This window comes from Lytechinus variegatus, chromosome 5, assembly GCF_018143015.1.
Source record: "Lytechinus variegatus isolate NC3 chromosome 5, Lvar_3.0, whole genome shotgun sequence".
NCBI lineage: Eukaryota > Metazoa > Echinodermata > Echinoidea > Temnopleuroida > Toxopneustidae > Lytechinus > Lytechinus variegatus.
The window spans coordinates 21776461-21795152 of NC_054744.1; the positions used below are offsets into that span (position 1 = coordinate 21776461).

General features: G+C 35.2%; 1 protein-coding gene and 1 long non-coding RNA gene across 3 annotated transcripts; one reads left to right on the forward strand and one right to left on the reverse strand.

Moving 5' to 3' along the window:
• Positions 1-1103: 1103 nt before the first annotated feature.
• LOC121415725 (carbohydrate sulfotransferase 11-like) lies at positions 1104-7394 on the reverse strand. Of its 2 annotated transcripts, none has more exons than XM_041609046.1 (3): positions 7164-7394; positions 4290-4494; positions 1104-3056 (listed from the first exon to the last, which is right to left on the reverse strand). In XM_041609046.1, the coding sequence occupies exons 2-3, from the start codon at positions 4459-4461 to the stop codon at positions 1843-1845; spliced, it is 1386 nt and encodes a 461-aa protein (XP_041464980.1). In that variant the 5' UTR covers positions 4462-4494; positions 7164-7394; the 3' UTR covers positions 1104-1842. The 2 variants fall into 2 exon arrangements, with proteins under 2 accessions (XP_041464980.1, XP_041464978.1); XM_041609044.1 differs by lacking the exon at positions 7164-7394 and adding an exon at positions 5189-5558.
• An 8087-nt stretch (positions 7395-15481) lies between these two features.
• On the forward strand, positions 15482-18253 carry LOC121415726. Its single transcript, XR_005970038.1, has 2 exons — positions 15482-15788; positions 16361-18253. It is a non-coding gene; the product is annotated as an uncharacterized LOC121415726 (long non-coding RNA).
• Positions 18254-18692: the final 439 nt, after the last annotated feature.

Consider the following 18692-nt stretch of genomic DNA (forward strand, 5'->3'; position numbering starts at 1 on the left):
ATCACTGATATTCACATTTCTGACATATGTTCTAGTCAGAAATTACTCTGTTCTAGTAAAATATGACTAGAATAATAGGTCTAGTTGCACCCAGCTGACCCTATTAACTAGTCGTTTTTGACTGATTTGTATTTAGAGTGGGCAACATGTTGATCATATACTTACGAGAATGATACACAATTCTTCCGCTTGTCTTTTAAATATTCATAAGCCTCTCTACATCATTTCCCCTTAAAAAAACAAATCAGAAAGCAGTATATGGTCCAATGCAATCCATTTTTTTTCTGAAGATAGAAAGACCATCATATTTTTAAGCTGAAAATCCATAACATACTTCTCGTGTTTTTAACTGATCAAGACTCCCATAATGCACCTGGATTTAAGTGTATGTCATAGATATGGTGCTATTTTCTGGATCAGTTCCACGGTTTAAAAGAGAAATATATACTGAATGGCATACCAGTCGTTCGTATATAACTGTGCGTAACTTTATGATCTACTGTATAATATTTATGAAACGACTCATGATTCGAACAGATTAGTAATCCATAAGTTACTCTAGATGGAAGTTAATTACGGCAAAATGACTAATATAATCTTGGCTAAGATAATTATAAATAAGAAAACTACGAACGTATACAATGTCTATTATACGTAATTATGATTACACATAATAATTACGATATTCATACAAAGAGATTTTTGTAGATATTGTTGAAGAATGTTTACACTTTGCTAAATGGACTGAGACGATTGCACAAACTCTCTAAAATATCTGCACCATTTCGATGAAAAACAGAATAAGAATATGGCGTGCATCGCCATTCCATATAACGATTGACAAAGGAATTAATACAAATTATGACATGAGACACCGTAAAGACTATAAATGTGCACACTTTAACATTTTTTTCAATCATCGTGCGATGTGATTGTTGTTTTATCATTGAGAAGTATTTATAGAATTATTGTCCACACAGTATTTGCAAATACGGCCCTACGAAAGACATGGTACAGTGCATACACTAGTACGAAAAATCAAAACATTAATATTTAGGAACTGCTAAATACGAAGTAGGCCTAATGATTTTTTTATTATTGGAACTCGACGAATGTTACTAACTCTAATACGCCATCTACGATGAGGGTTTGATTGAAATTTCAGCCTGGCAATCAAAAGTTTTTGAGTACCAAACAGATGAATATTCCTAATTGCGAAAAATCCACGTTTTGCATGGTATCAGGTTTAAGGCTGATATTTTCATATATAGATTTTCAGAATATCAATATGATAAAAAAAAAGTCACGAGATGATATGATAAAAGGTCACGAGATAATTTCAAACTAATCGATAATAGGCTATAGAGAAACTCGTAACCAACCCCTAATAAAAACAGTTGTATAGAAAAGAATATGCGTCACGGTACATACCAGTGGTGATATTAAGCAACTTGATAATTTGCATGCACAACAAATTTAAAGTGCATGGCCTATAATTGATAAATCAAATATATGACGGGAATTGCATTTATTATAGCACGTTATATATTTTCATTTTTCGGATCACTGATCTGAAAAATATAGAACTTTCACAAAACTAAAGATAACTTTAATAATCATGATAAAATGTGTTGCACTACTAATTTTGATTGTCAACCTTAAAAAATACTTTATGGGATTGTAATCAATACTATTGCTCTAATTACAACAACATAAAAAGGATGTCAAAGATATGTTAAACACATCGTTATAAAATAGAGAAAAGATAAACGTTATATTTCAGAACATGAAAACACATACCACAATAAATCCATGAGTATGTATTCAAGGTTTAACGCAAAATCAGTGTCTCGTAACATTGAATCGACCAAAAACCCATGGGTGCATGTATGTCGGTAGTGAATAACCGAACATTAAAAAGTCATCTTCATACTTTTTGTAGAGACGTTTAATCTGATTGGTCCATAATTGTAAGAAGTAATGATCGTATATGGAGCCTTTGTGATTGGGCGTATTGGAATGCGGTTCATATTTGACAAGCGAATGCATCCGAGCGCTTTTGAGCATATTGGTAAACTCCGGCGGCCCTTCCTCAAGCTTTCCGATGAAGTTATATTTAATTTCACAAGGCATTGCCAGCTTGGACGTCGGCTGCCAGAGACTTGAAAAGATGTCGTCCGGGGCATCTTCCACAAAATAAGCGAATTCTTGAAAACTTATGTTCGAGGATCTGTTGTAATGCACACCCGTGTTCCACTTCCGGTATGTTTCCTCTATGATGGCTTCATATTGCTTGCTGTACGCTGACGGCGACAGGAATTTCCGGCGATACGCGGAAACAATACGCGCGAAGGGATCTCGGACAAATAACAACTTCTTGTACTCTCGAAGACGTTGTCGAATTTCTGTCTCGTCGTATGAGCTTAGAACTCGCCAGCTGTTTTCCTCCGCTGCTCCGCTCCCACGTTGCGATCCAGGGAAAGATAGCTGCTTGAAGGCATCCTTCCAGAAGTCGGACGCTGCCATCGGGACAGCCAAGAAGATGATCTCTAAACGATCGCTCACGAGGTAATGCGACAATTGCGTTCGGTTGGCGTTGATGATGCGTTCTAAGGTGCCGTTGCGTAGGTCGGGTCGTTGATCGCACATACGTTCTACTGCCTGCTTCCGTGCAGCCTGGATCTGGTCCCACGTGCGAGTCTTCAACGCCATCAGTTCTCTCCTCTTCATCGCCTTTTCCCTAGAGAGTTTTAACCTACGAGGTTCCACAAGGATAAGGTGATCTTCCTCAAGAGTTCTTGGACTATCATCACCTGCGTCATGTAGTTTCGTCCTGTTCTGATTCAGGAAACTTCTTGGCAGGACAAAAGTAATGTTTTTCCTGGGAATTTTCCTCGACCTTGCTTCATGGACAGATGAGTTGTCTCTTGATTGGACTTGATGTAGCTGATGCGTCAAATTGTGGACACTCTGTTTTCTGTTTGTAATATCCAACTGCTCTACATCCAAAGAAGATTGTGCTAGTTGTAACGAACCCGGTCTTGTAATACTTGTAGCTGTTATAAAAAAAAGACAGAAATGTACATACATTATTGTGATCAAATGTAACAAATGTAAAACTGGTCTTTGAACTGGACCTTATTTCTTTTTGCAATTTTATTTTGTTTTAATCTTTGAAATCCCAAAGATAAATTATTTGGGTTGATCTATTCGGCTCGTTAATAACCATAGTCGATTAGAAGTTCTTTTTTTTTTACCCTTAAACTGTCAAACTTCTCATTTTTTGGACACAGTGTCACACCATCTCCAATGCCCTACCCTCAATGTAAGAAGACCTGGGCCCCGTCTTTCAAAAAGTTAAGGTTGATCCGATCAACCACAAAGGCCAGCAACCCAAAAATGTAGAATGCATAATTATTTCAAAGTATATTCCAAGTATGATGTATATACTTATGCATACAATATCTTCTTGATAGATCAGTGTGAGCATGCTTCTCCTCGTTTCCAAAGGAATGTTATGTATATTCAATATTATGCAGAATTACGAAATTGATGCGGGATTTCTATAATTTGAGCAATGATCAATCGCAGCTCAGTCTCTGTCAAACGGTTCCTTGGTAAATGCATTTTAAAGGCATGTGATGTCCATCTGTCAATATCTGGTCAAATTTATCTGACATTCATTTTGTACTTGTAGATGATTGGCTCAAAATGAGGGAAAACAGGTGAGCGTTTCCTGTAAGAACAGATATATTTCATCCGACAGTTACTGTGCGTGCTTCTAATTAATTAAGCCAATCAAACTCAAGCAAAGCGCTTCTCAGATAAACCAAAGGCAAGTTGTGTTACTTGTCTTACGATAAAATGTTGACGAAATGCCCTCCATATTATATAGCTTACGATTTATTTGGACCTTTGATCAGGGTTAAAATGGAGGTTAAATTCAAATTAAATCATGGTTTATTTCGTATAAAAACAATTCATGTTACACATCCAAAAGGCTGTAATCAGCATGTTTACAATAGTCCACAATTCATAAATGGGTAAAAAAACAACGATTGCAATTTAAACAGGTACATGTTAGGATTTGCGATGTAAAAAAATATAAATCATTTTTAAAGAGCGAGTGTAAATACATGTAAGTACTCCTTAAATATAATAAAATCGAATAAAAAATGTGTGAATAAATACAATATCAAAATATGATAAATATTAGAAAATTGAAAATTGAAATAGAAATAAGATTGAAATGGAGACTAACACAATGACAAAAATAAACGTTTACCAACCTGTTTTGGAGCGTGGATAATGCAGCTGCATGGTGGTGTAGAATAGAGAGCTAACGGAGAAGGTGAAGATGAGAAGGATGAAGATACGGGTTACAAAGGCAGATCTGAGGCTAGGGGCCATGTCGTCAGGAAGGGGGATACTAACAACAGTCTCCTTGACAACCGGCTTCATTGCGACATGAAACTTGCGATCGTCCGCACGGGCCTGGTATGGAAAAAAAATGGATATGAAAATGTTGAAAACGAAGTTTGCCTTCGATGAAATCAGTTGATTTTGATGCAATTTGTTGTAAGCCAGGATAATGAATGTTAATGAAAGTAAGATTTGTCTATTTAAAGCATTGTATGAATGAAATATAAATTCATTCATCTTTTAAAGTCTGAAATCAATTGAAAATATGAGATATGAATTTACATTAAAACGAATTCAGTATGGAGCTACGGGCGAGGGAAGAAGCAAAAAAAAAAGAAAGAAAAGTATATAGCATGATATGAGAAAATGCATCTAGATAAGAAAAATGATAAGTTAAAGAAAGAGATAGATCGAACAAAGGATAAAGGAAGAGAACAACAGATAAAAGAGCGGAGAAAGAGACATTTTGATACTTTTTAAGAGACAGAAATGGAATTTAAGCGAAAGGCGAGAGAAATTAATACAAAGTCTGACAGATAGATAGCTATATATTAGATAGATACTTAGATATAGATAGATAGATACATGTATAATAGTTAAACAGATAATGAGAGATAAATAGACAAAGACATACACACACGCACACCCACACACTTTATACATTTTTATATGTAAAGAGAGAGAGAGAGAGAGAGAAACAGAATATACTTTATTTAAGAATAGATATCGTACAAATACAAGAATCATGAATACAGAATGTTCTTACACTGTCCAAAGGAATTTATTATTGTCGATTCAATCTTTCCTCGAACAATATCTCAACCCTTTCCAGTCGTATTTAAATCGAAGGACACCATCTCAATCATCTGAACATTTTGGGCATCCACGAGGTCGAAATTAAGCTCATAACTTTCCCGGAGAAGTTTACCTTCTCAACAAGTCGTCGCCAATCAACTCAACCTCCGACAATAGCCCACCATGAATACATCATATAGAGCTATTGAATACACCAAGTAAACGTATGGCTTCAGAGCAAACAGTCAACTGATGGATATCGGGCTTAACATGCATGCCCAGTATGTTTGTGTGCGCTTCTGATTTGAAGTCAGGGAAACACAATATACACACACAGCGTGGCGTACTTATATCCACACATGTGGGTTCCGGTGTATAATGATATGCAAATCGGCGCCAAAATTACCAAACTTTCGTTTTTCCTTTTATTCTTTACTGAAATTATCGCTATGTTTCTGTCTTTCAAACTTTTTTGGTTGTTCTTTCCTAACTTTTTTATATAATTATTGAGCATAACGTATTGTCAAGAAAATTTGATTTTCATCGATTTCGCGTAGCACAAATGCCAAGATTAACGATAAGCAAATGGCGGCTTGAAATTATAAGTGATATCCTCAGAAATTAATTTTCTAGAAAGATTTAGTAACTAAAGTTTTGATACTATAAGCCAATAAAATGTAAAAATATAGGCCGTAACCATTACCCATAACCACTTCAAAAGATAGCTCGGATGTGCAATGATCCCCATCCCATATAATCACGTGGTGCAGGTGGTCTTGCAGGGTTCAACCAAAAATTAATGCTTTATTTTAACCTTGGCCTTTTGCTTAAAGTACAAGTCGGCCCCCCAAAAAAGTAGATTCGAATAAAAAGAGAAAATTTCAACACTAGCACTGAAAATTCAATCAAAATCGGATGTATGTATGTGTATTTTGAGTTCTTGACAGACGTGTATCAATCAGGTATGATTATTTACGTCTGGGACCGACCTTTAACGTCATCATCCGAAAGACGTGATCAGGGCTCGAACCTTGAACCTCTGCATCAATTTGTAACTTCCCCACATCTTGGATTACAGGCGCACGCCACCGGCAACGCCCAGTTGTGGGGTGAAAAATAAGAAAGTTATGACATTCTAAATCTCGCTTAATTTCAAAACAGTTATTCACATACTTGTCGGTATGGAAATGAGGAGAGTGATAACACCACTCATTCACTATTTCTTTGTATCTATATATGAAATGTGAAATATTCAAATTTCCACCTGTTGTCTTGTGAAACAACAATTAATTCCACCCTGAACATGTGGAATTAGCATTGTTTAATACTATATGGTTCAATCAAGTTGGTCCTTGTTGTCAAATCTGTATAAAAAGTGAAATATTGTATAATTCAACAATAAAAAAAAACCCAAAAGAAATAGGGAGTGAGGGACATCATCGACTGCGACATTTGCATGTCACTGAGTTATGCATATCACTATTTTGTCGAAAATAAGTGAAAATTTTAAATGTCACAAATTACTTTTTTTACATCCGATTTTGATGAAATTTTCAGCATAATGCTTGTTTGATTTTTCTTTATTTACTCAAATCAACATTTTCCTGGGGTGGACTTGACCTTTAACAAGTATCTAAAAAGAGAATACGTTGTTCCATTGTAACATGTGCGGTCGTAAGCAACAACTCAAAGACGTAATCAGTTGTATTTTATAGTCAACTCTAAGTGATTTTTGAAAAATGGTCAACATTTTTAAAGCAATTTTTTCTTTCTTCTTTCTTCTTTTCTTTCTTCTTCTTCTTCTACTACTACTACTACTCTACTATACTACTACGACGACGAAGACTACTGTAATGCTGTTTCCATGACAACAATATATATATATATATATCTCTCTCTCTCTCTCTGAAGAGTAACCATGGTAACAGCAAAATTGCAGTACTCACCAAAGAGTGAAGAAACCCGAATCACAGTAAAGCCTTATAATTCGAATATCGGTTATGATCGATATATTAATTCCTACTGATCAGTCACTGGTACCTTGTCCTTTACCATCGGGATCGAAGGGAAAGTAAATCAAACACCTTCTAATCCGCATTCCATCCCCAGATTGTACGACCAAGGTGATTCTATAAATAACATTCCATTGTAGAGAGCCTGATTGCTGGTCTCTATTTACCTTAAACTGATTCGCGGCGGCGCGGCGAAGCATTACGAGTGATTTTTTTTATAATAAATCTCAATTACAATGCATTTCTTACGTAACATAAAGTAAGACGGCCACTTTTCTTTTAGTTGCACGATCAGACGCAGTTCCTATAATGAATGATAGCTGGAAAAGAGAAGGGGCCGGGGAGGGGGTGATTTGCAACGTGCATTCATCTATGAGGAATATGTCAAGTAACATCATAATGATCCTCAAGGTCGTTTGTTCCATTCATTAACATTTCAGTTAGATATATTTTAAAGATTTGTATTTCATATTTTTTTAACAAGTGCACACCTAGTTACCAATAATGCATATAGCATTTCCATTTATTTGAAAGCAGGATAAAAGAGCATTGTAGATTAAATGCCTTGCTCAAGGGCATAGGTGCCGCGGCCGGGGATCGAACTCCCGACTTTCCATGTATAGCCAGGCGCCTTAGACCACTCGGCCACGGCACCTCCACTCGATTACTTCATTTTTTTTTTGTAAGGATGTTTTATTATATTCTCTCAAATCAACATACATAATCAGATTCTATAAACAATTTGTACAAACTATTTGAAACATAATTATAAATTATACAATAAATCCATTACAATATAATTATACAACTTATACATCAAACTTCAAAAATACTAGAAATTAATATACTAATGCGTTTCAGCAATTACAAAATGAAATATTAACAAAATATATGACATGATCAGAGAGAAAAAAAGATAAAAATGTTGTTCCACCTCCCACCCCCCCCCCCCTCCCCTCCGTCCCCAGGTTAGGAGCATTCTCCCCTTTATGCCTATATACTCTACATGGAAGGGACTGCAATTCTCCGTATTGGTTTTTTCTGTGTTTTTATTTATTTTGTTTTGTGGCTTTGTCTCTCGTATATATACCTTTGCTGACGTAATCGATTTTATCAATTATGTTAGGATTGATTTCAATGAAAAAATGATTTCAATGAAAAAAAAAATGATTAGGCATACATAGTGTACGTCGGATAAAACTTTCTACAAAGTCGCGAGCGAGAAATAAAATTGACCCTCTATGCAATCGTAAAACAGCCAATTCTGTGATAGATTTTGACAATGTATAAAAAATAAAACAATGTAATTTTTCACCTTTTCCATTTTTGTCTTTTCACTTTTTCCTTAATTATTGATGAGGGAAGGTGTTGCGTTTTTTAATTCCTTTGGTGGGTAATACATTAGGGAGAGGAGTAGGAGTAGGTGTAAAAGTAATTTTTCTGGAGTAGAAGAAAGTGAATTAGAAAATGGTGTGGTACTAGTAGCAACAGCTAGTTACCATAGAAACGGTAAGCTCACCAACCCTGTTGACCTATCGAATGAATAGAATCGATTCTGTGCCTTCGAGCAACGCAAGCAAACTGGATTTAAAAAAGAATACTAAATTTAAAAGTATACTCTTTACCACTAAATAAACACTTGTTCTATAAAATACCGGAATGTTTTTAATTTCACATTTTGACTGTAAGTCTAAAAATATATCAAGCTTTAGAATTGAAGGGGAAACTCCCTCCCCCTAAAACGCAACATTCGAATACGAAGTAAAAAAAAAATCACACTACCTGTAAAAATAGGGTGGAAATAGGCATATACTGGTATAAAACTATTAGGTGGGTCTGATATCCTAGACTATCCAAGTTGACATGAAGACTCTCTAATTGATTGCGTCAGTTTAATTTAGCTATGGAGATTGACAATGGTTGAGATCCCACACAAAGGTACGACTTGCATGAAGCAAATGGCACAAAAGAAGAGCCCTTTATTGACATAAGTTGCTGGAGTCAAAATGACTTCTTTTCTTCTCGAACCATTAACAGGTGATTGTTTCTTTTAATACATAAAATGATATTATTTGACACGAGTCTTCGATTGACTGTTGACATTTCATGGCCATGCTATCCATCAATATTGTGTGAATTGTTATTCGATGTTCAAACCATAAATGTGAATTTCACTTAAATTTAATTCAAAATGGTTTGTGCCATCATTGCTGCAAATATTTACAAGAAATTCATCTTTGTATATAATGCAGTACTCATGCGGATAGGGCATACTAACTGTGTATACACTAGATATATATATATATATATATATATACATATATAAATGATTATTCAGAAACATTCGAATATGATTATGCATACTCTAGCATGTTAGCATTTTTTTGTGTTAAAGAAAAACGATTTTGCCTGTTTTACTTGTTGTCTTTGTATGCGAACCCCTTACTTTACAAGTTATAAACTTTTGGGGTTCCTTCTGATTATTTCTTTATCATTTAATTCATTTAATGAATGTATCAAACTAATAATAATGAATTATCATCATCATCATCATCTCCGAGATAGGCTGTAGAGCCCTTTGAAGATTACAGCAGATGATGATGATCACATCATCATCATCATCATCATCATCATCATCATCATCATTATCATCATCATCATTATTTTAACAAAAATAATGATTTTTTTAAGAGCTGGAAACAAAAAGTTACATATAGGGCGTAGTCTAGAATAAATAAACCGATAATAGGTAATCACAACCAGTCATTACAAAAATACTGATAGTTCGAGCTCGATTGGAATAAATTCATGAACTAGATGATTTTTCCTTTCTTTCCATTCTGAAAAATGGGGGAGACGAGAGTTTATGTCAACCGCCAGAATGCAGGAGTAAACTAACAGTCACGCACCAACGAAACCGACTCCAAACCGACAGATAATAACGTAACTATTGCCGTATATGTACTGCAGTATGATCGCAGGTGTTAATTGCTGATTAACAAGCTACCCCCCCCCCCCCCCTCCGACTCACAATTCCTCTCCATTGTATTGGAAGGTGTATAATCCGTGCATAACTCGCTTTATTTAATTAGCAATCACCTCTTTTTCTATCATATTCACGTCAGAGAATCCAAGCAAAGAATTCAATGATTTACAATGTCAATCACATGAGTGACACCCTATTACCACTCATTATAAAGAAACTACAATAAAGCCTATTCAGAAGATTGACAAGACCCGTGTCCTGTTTCCCAAGCCATTCAGGGGCCGCGGAACGGTTTTCAAAGTGGGGGGGGGGGGGCTGACCATAAAATGCAAAAGTCGAATGATGAAAAAAACAAATCCTATGGTCATTTTTATGTTTTTGTACACGGTTTGGGGGAAAAAATTGAGGGGGGGGGGGTTGAAGCTCCCGTAGCCCCCCCCCCCACTTTTGGCTCAGCCTCTGACTTGCAATAACAAATGAACACTTTCTATGACAATTATTTGACTATCAGCAAGTCAAAATGAATTATTTCAATACCTTTGAAGTTTCAATAAACGGTTATTTTAAAATTTAATGTTGTTTTAAATATGTAAATTTGATGAAATGGCCCCCGGTCAGGGCACTGTCTTACAAAACGTTGTGATTGATTCTAATCAAGAAATCAAATTTCGATCGGTCTGACATTCAGCAAATAATATTCTCTCATCATGGCCTTTGTTGGAAATATAATAAGTTCAAATTGAATAAATTCAAGCAAGATGCAGAGCTGAAATAAAACTGAAAGGTGAGTTCTCGCCCCGGAGAAGTTTGGATATGCAAAAAAAAAACCTCACCTCGGGTGGAAAGAGCACGACCCCAATACTAATTTCGATCTAGATGACAATAATAAATAATGGTAATATCTTACATCTCATGCCACTTTATATGTCTTTCCATAATATCCTCATGCACAAGGCAGATCCTGTCATGTCATTGTCACCCCTCGTTATAACTTGAACAAATGGGCGTCTGTCACTCCACTTCTATGACGATCAATATTTTCCTTTACCGGTATATTGTTTCTATGATGGTTCTATTGTCACTTGAAACTAATTGTCAATGACCGTGGACCACAGGTCCAGATCAGGGGTTCTATGAGAAAGAGAACAAACACGAAAGAAATGGTGGAAGTTCCAAAGAGTTCGTGAATCCAGGCTATACCACTGATCTCTCCCCTATATACACGCAACAGGAAGAGATTTAGATTCTCTTTGATAAGAGCAAAATGCACTATTTATAGCATCTAACAATTATCACAGAAGTCGATAAAATTGTTTGTCGTATCAGTTCACATTTATGAATCAAAAGCAAGAATGTCATAGATGAGTGATAAAAAATAATGCAACGAATAACATGAATATAACAGCTCCACGTGAAAGCATTTCGAGGGGAAAACCTAACATCGTATTGCACAGGGGCGGATCCAGGATCTTTCGAAGGGGAGGGCACATTTTCCCCGCGAGCAAAAAATTGACAAGCAGGCAAGAAGAAAAAAAAGAAAAGAAAAGGGTTTCAACTAAAAATTAAAGGGATTACGTCAACTAAAAAATTTGACAAGCAAAAAAAAAGAGGCCTCCACATAAAAGGGCAGGGGCACACTTTTGCTTCAACGGTATTTTTACATTACAAAATTTGATTGTGCCTCTCAAGGGGGGGGGGGGTGTGGTGGGGCACGAGCCGGTTGTGCCCCTGAATCCGCCACTGGTATTGTATATGAAGGGGACTTAAGATGTATACAATTCTAAAAAAGATATGACGCATTGATTAGCAGCTATCCAGTATTTATTTTTCATTAGATCAATACAAGTGTTAAGCAAGGTAATAGAACACAGAAAAACCATAGCAAATGTTAAAAATGAGAGAGAAACAGAGGGACTCATCTGAAAGACACACGCCTGCCTGCCCCAGGACGCCTGCATAATATTTATGGTCCGATAGCTCGCAAAGAGGAAATAAAATCGCATTAATCATTTTGCAAATACGTACAAATGTTTAAATAGACATATTATTTTGGTAATCCATGCACCAAAATATAAGAAAAAAATGAAACCATTGCACCGTTGACTCGCGATTTGCTATTGGGAAGCACATGGGTGGGGCCAGTATATTTTGATATAGGGAGAGGGGTGGGATGGGGGTATTAAGACTACCACCAAGTGACGTCTTTTTTTTCAACGGAATTATTGGGATATTATTGAGTTAGACGGCCAAGATCTCACCTTTTTTATACACTTTCTTCCCACTTCTCCCTATTGTCTTTTTTCTTTTCTCCCTTTTTTCATTAATAATTCATTTCATTCTTGAAAAATCAAGTTGTACCTGACATGCCTAAGGAAGCATATACCAATCTTACAATTTAGATTTGTCTTTGATTATCGTTGTATCTTGGAGGCTTTAGGGGGGAGGGGAATAAATCCTCACGATGCCCTGATTCTGTTTCCAAAAAAAAATAGTACGCAGTGCTATTTTTTTTAACTTATTGCCTCGCTTGTGTAGTTCACTCTACAAACCGCCTATTTACGGGGGGGGGGGGACTTGCCTTGTACCATAGAATGATACGTTATGTTTCATATGCAAATTACGAACTAAAAAACATACTTGCTTAAAAAAGGCATCGTTGGTGTTGATAAAGCACGTCAAAGTCTTTCCTTTTTTCTTTCATATAAACATTTCTTAAGTCCAGTTTAACACATTTTCGACATTGATTCATACAAAATAAATGTTGTGCTTTATAAGTTTATATACTTGAGCATCGTCTAATGTTTCGATCAGGATCTGCGAATTATGATATGAATCAGGGGGGGGGACACCGTTATCTACCTCCATATGTTTCAATGGTCATTTAGCAAGATAATTTGCGACGTTGTGTGAGTGAGCGAAGCAAACAAACCGAAACATTTTGCAAAACATTATTTGAAAGAGGTAAATTGTCATCGAAATTAGAAATCTTATTCTAAGAGATTTGGCTAACTTTGGAATGTTTGCTCAAAACAGAAAATGCTTAAACCTTAAAATTATTGGTTATGTACGACACAAAAAAAAAGTTCGAAAAGAACTCTCACTCATATTCTTTCAATAATTCCACGCAATGTGGTCCGGCTTGCGAAAATAAATTTTACCATTTATGTACAACCATTCTACCCCAGTTAACCTGCTTGGTTAATCGACCCCCCCTCCATCACCTTAATCTTCGGAGCTTAAAATATGTCGAGACGGATACTATTTATGTCCCAGTTAAGTCCCCTTTTTTACTCTGTTGCTAGGAGGAAGCCCCTGCATGCACCAACAAATAAAGAATCGAGTGAGAGGGCAAATTTACTATTCTTTGTCAAAATTCACATTGAATAGATTGTTGTAGAACACTACAGTGGGTCATTTATACAGTTTGGAATGTCGAGGAACACTACTGTTGAAAAGGATTTGCAATTCGCGGAAATCTTATCTTTAAATTGCCTCTTCTTTGCATATTCAATCGCATAAATTTGGTTGAAGTTTGCATTGGTTATAGCAAATGCATATAGGTGTCCGATTTCTTGTGATGATCAGTGTCCGAGTCCCGGTGGGTGAGGGTGTGGGAGGAGGGTCCCTACCATGGTATTTAGGGACTTTTTAAGAAATTGACATGCGAAAATAGCATTTTAGCTTACTAAAATCACTTTTTAGGCCACTGTAGTCTACTTGCACTATTAAATTACCCAACATTGTAACACACGACAAGTTTCAAATTTACAAGTAGTCTATTTCAAGAAGAAAAAACCCCCTCAAAACATTAACAGTAAAATGAAAGCATGCCTCCTTGTATACGAAATAGCATTAGTAACGCTTAAAACAACCAAGAATAGATTTATTTATCATAAGGTAAACCATGAAAACCAGTTCTGTGTAAGGTAAATGTCATTTTTATGAGATAACTACATGATTTTTTTTATCTCGTGTCAGATTCTGACATATTGTTAAAGGACAAGTCTACCTCAACAAAAAGTTAATTTGAATGAAAAGAGAAAACCTCAAAAGCATAACACTAATAAAAATGGATGTAAAATAAGAAATTTTGACACTTAAGTTTCGCTTAATTTCACAAGAGTTATATGCATATCCTGGTCGGTATGCAGATGAAAACTCCTGATGACGTCATCCACTCTCTATTTCTTTTGTATTTCATATGACATTTGAAATATTCTAATTTACTCCTCATTGTTAGGTGAAACAAAGATTATTTCCTCCCTGAACATGAGGAATCCGCATTATATAGGTCAGTCAGGTTGATCTTTGTCAAATCTGTAAAAAAAGAAGAAATATTGTATATTTTTTTTATGTCTTAATAAATTAATCGTTTTTTTTCTGGAGAAATACATTTTTTTTCATGCCCTTGAAATATGGGGGGGGGGGGGAGATTGTACAAGCCCCCCCCCCTGAACTTTTTTTGGATATTATTCCTCTATCCCCGGGGATCGACCCTCATGAGCCAATATCAATTTTGAAATAGCAAGTAGAATTGGTAATGGCGCAGTCTCATTTCCCCACGGCGAGCAGAAAGCAGCCGTTAACATTTTTTTGTAATAGCTACATATATGAGGTGGTTTGAATAAAAATGAATAAACGGGCCTTTTTCGACTCGCCATACAGCCGCCGGAGGGTAAATGTGACTGCCATAATAAAAGTGTACAGGCCCGTCTCTCTCTTCAAATCCTCTTTCTTTTCCCTCTCTATCGCCACCAATCTTCTCTTTTCTCTCAACCGAACTTCGCCTTCTCTCTTGCATCCCTTTGAGATAAGCTCTTGCACTCGCAAGTTGAACTCACAACTTAAGGAGTTGATTTCACAATTTTAAGGAGTTGTTCTCACATATTCAAGGAGTTGATATCATAAATCTAAGGAGTTGATTGATCTCACAAATTTAAGGAGTTGATCTCATACATTTAAGGAGTTGATTTAAAAGTCTTGGTTTAAGTATACAGATAGCCAATTTTGATTCTAAACAGTAGGCCTATAGCTTCAATTTTTCATCACATTTGGTACACAATGCATTCCTTAACGGGAAACTAAACTAATTCTCTTCACCGTTAAAAAATGAAAACACAGACAAGAAAAATATAATATGAACAAATTTTGGTTCCCCATAATTTTACCAGACTTAAGACCTTGGCCTGGACCATAGCTTGGACCTATATCTGAAGACCAATCCTCCACTTTCTATGAAATTTATGGCTACTGAAGAATGCACAATAAACCAATGCATAATGTAATATAGGTTTAAAAACAGGTGGAATCTTTAATCAATATTCTCTTTTAAAAATATATCACATGAAAATAAAGTGAAATAGAATCTTACTTTTTTTGGCAAACTGATAAACAAATATGAACTAACCAACAGTTGTTTTGTAAAGCACAATGACAACAACCATCTATATATTTAAAAAAAACTCTTTAACAAACCCAAATCGACATCCGTAATCTTTTCTAATCTGTAATTCTTGTATTAACAAATATGTTGAAATGCCGACCCATTAAACAATGTTTACCTTAAAGGGATGGTCCGGGCTGAAAATATTTATATCTTAATACATAGAGTAGAATTCACTGAGCAAAATGCCGAAAATTTAATCAAAATCGGATGACAAATGATAAAGTTATTGAAGTTTAAAGTTTCGCAGTATATTGTGAAAACAGTCATCATGAATATTCATTAGGTGGGCTGATGTCACATCTCCACTTTCCGTTTTCTTATGTTATTACATAATTGTTATTTCATTATTTCATACTTGTGTGAATAATATGTCTCCTTTATAATGAAATAAGTTGCAGCAATAAATGTCTCATGCACTAAATCAGTTGTCAATCCAATTTTTCTAGTTCTTGGAGGAAAAAAATTGAATAAACCTCATTTCATATAATACAAAATAAAAAGTGGAGATGTGACATCATCCGCCCGCCTAATGAATATTCATGACGTCTGTTTTCACAAAATATTGCTTAACTTTAAAATTCAATAACTTTGTGATTTGTTATCCGATTTTGATGAAATTTTCGTCATTTTGCTCAGTGAATTCTACTCTACTTAATAAGTTTTAAATACTTTCAGCCCGGACCATCCCTTTAACTGCAGATTATAGGGATTTTATTGGAAATTTGACACCATTTGAATATAAATCACTGATAATAGAACAAGATGTATGACCAGCAAAGGTTATGTAATGGCACTTTAAGTCACTGTCTCATGTTTCCCTGGCCTGACAGGCTTGGCTGAGGAATTTCTCAATGGTACACCAAATTTGCCCCCCCCCCCCCCCGGACGTCTCTGTTACAGGCATTTCTAATGATTTGCACAAATCTGAGGTAATATGACTTTAAAAGCCCTTCCGTATATCTTCCTCAAAGCAAGTAGACAACTAATCTCAAATCTAAGCCATTCTAGCTGTCCAATTGGATTGTAACATGGGGAGTCAACTCTAGATAACATTCAAGGCCCTGTTGCATAAAAGATATTATAACTTCAGTAACTACCATGGTAAAATATTCACCAACCAATCAAAATCAAGGATTCCATGGAAGTAACAATTGGATGATGTCAAAGCTATCATAACAACATATTTTATGCAACAGGATCTTAGGTAACCCTGGCCAAGTCACATCTCCTGGGAGTACCACGACTTAGAATAACATGTTTCACATGATCAAACAGCCCATTGTAGAATGAAAGAGTGGTGTTTACACAATTCATCAAAACAAGTCCCAAATGCAAATTTCTGATTAGTTGAAATATGAATTGTATTGATTTTAACAATTATATCTGCTTGCAAGTCTTTTTGCGATTAGCCCAAGAAAAATTATTTTGACTTAATTTATGAAGGATTCATTTGCACACTCAATTGTGCAATGAGGGTTGATTTTTTTTCTTTTAATTAAAATTTGTGTTTACTTAATTTCCAACAGAATTATAAGAGCACAAGCAAATCAAGAGGAACAAAATCGTATTTCCATGATCCTTTGCACCATATCAAGCAACTCCCTTGACATGTAAATCATTAAAGAAAAAATATAACATCAGACTACTAAAGAATGAATTTCAGAAGTCTGCATCAATTTGCAAAGTCAAATAATCAAGGCAAAGGAATTTTCAGATAAAATTTGGGCAAATTTACCTGCATACGAAGAGCTAGGGCCTTGTTTCACATTATAGTTATGCATAATAATGCTGACAAAATCGTTCTTATCCAATCAAATGACACCATATCAGAATTAAAGCATCTTGTAACCAAGCTAAAATTTCTCTTCTGATTGATAATAATCTCTTGTAACGATAGAAATTAGTTAGTCGGCAAAATATACATGCATATACAACTCTTCACATTATATACATGATATTTAATATGTATAGATTTTACAGCATAAGTTTTAGTACTATAAAAAGAAAAGGGAACCATGTTAATATGATTCTCTGACATTATATCATAATCAAATAATTCTACAGGACAATTGATGACAGCAATGAATGCCAAAGTGAATATACAAATCATATGAAACTACTTGTGATAAAAATGTTGGCAAGTTTCATAAAAACATGACAATTTTTTTAGTGTGATGTGACGCCGAGGTGATCAAACCCCCATAGCAAAACATTCACTTCATAATCTAAACTCGACAGAAAATATGCAACAAAATGGTACAAATACCACAAAGATCTCATTTGATGAGTCTTACGTGCATGGACGTCTTACAGCCAGGAAAAAAAAATCAAGTCAGCTCTTTATCCAAGTTTGAGTTTAAATAAGTTTTTACAAGGATAATACTTCCTCCAAGAATATATTACTGAGTAAAAGAAAACTTCTCATTCATGATTAAAAACTTCGGATAACCCCCCCCCACAATTGCCACAGTTGTTATAAGTTCGAACAGAATCCAATTAAATGACCATCCATGTATTTGTACGTATATGTATAAACAAAGATAAAGAATTTGTGCCAAACGATTTGGTACAAAATGTTGGAATTGCTGAGAACAAGAAATAAAAAAAATAAGCCTGGCATTCAATCCTGGTTGGTGATATTTTTCCAACCAAAAATAATACACTACATGTATGACTATCCCACATGTATTTATCTTTGTTAGGGATCTTCAGCATGTCTGTTTTCAGCTCTAATTTGATATTTTCACAAAATGAAATGTATCAGATTCATATATTCATGATATGGTAAGAATTAGTCTTGATTTAAAAGCTTGATAATGAATTCATTGTCTGCTGGCGGCAATTACTTTAATTCAACTTCAATACACTGTATGAATTAAACTACATACATGTCCATGAATAGCTTAATATCCCTACTGAATTTCCAACCATATTGGCACAATAACCTTTTCATTCAGAATCTTAGAATTTAACATACATGCACACACTTCACAAGAAAGATAATAAAATAAACCCCAACAGTGCCTAGTTT

Coding starts and splice junctions, on each gene's coding strand:
- LOC121415725 (XM_041609046.1), bottom strand. CDS start 4,461: ATGAAGCCGGTTGTCAAGGAGACTGTTGTTAGTATCCCCCTTCCTGAC. Junction 3,057..4,289: donor TTATCCACGCTCCAAAACAG/GTTGGTAAACGT, acceptor TTTTTATAACAG/CTACAAGTATTACAAGACCG.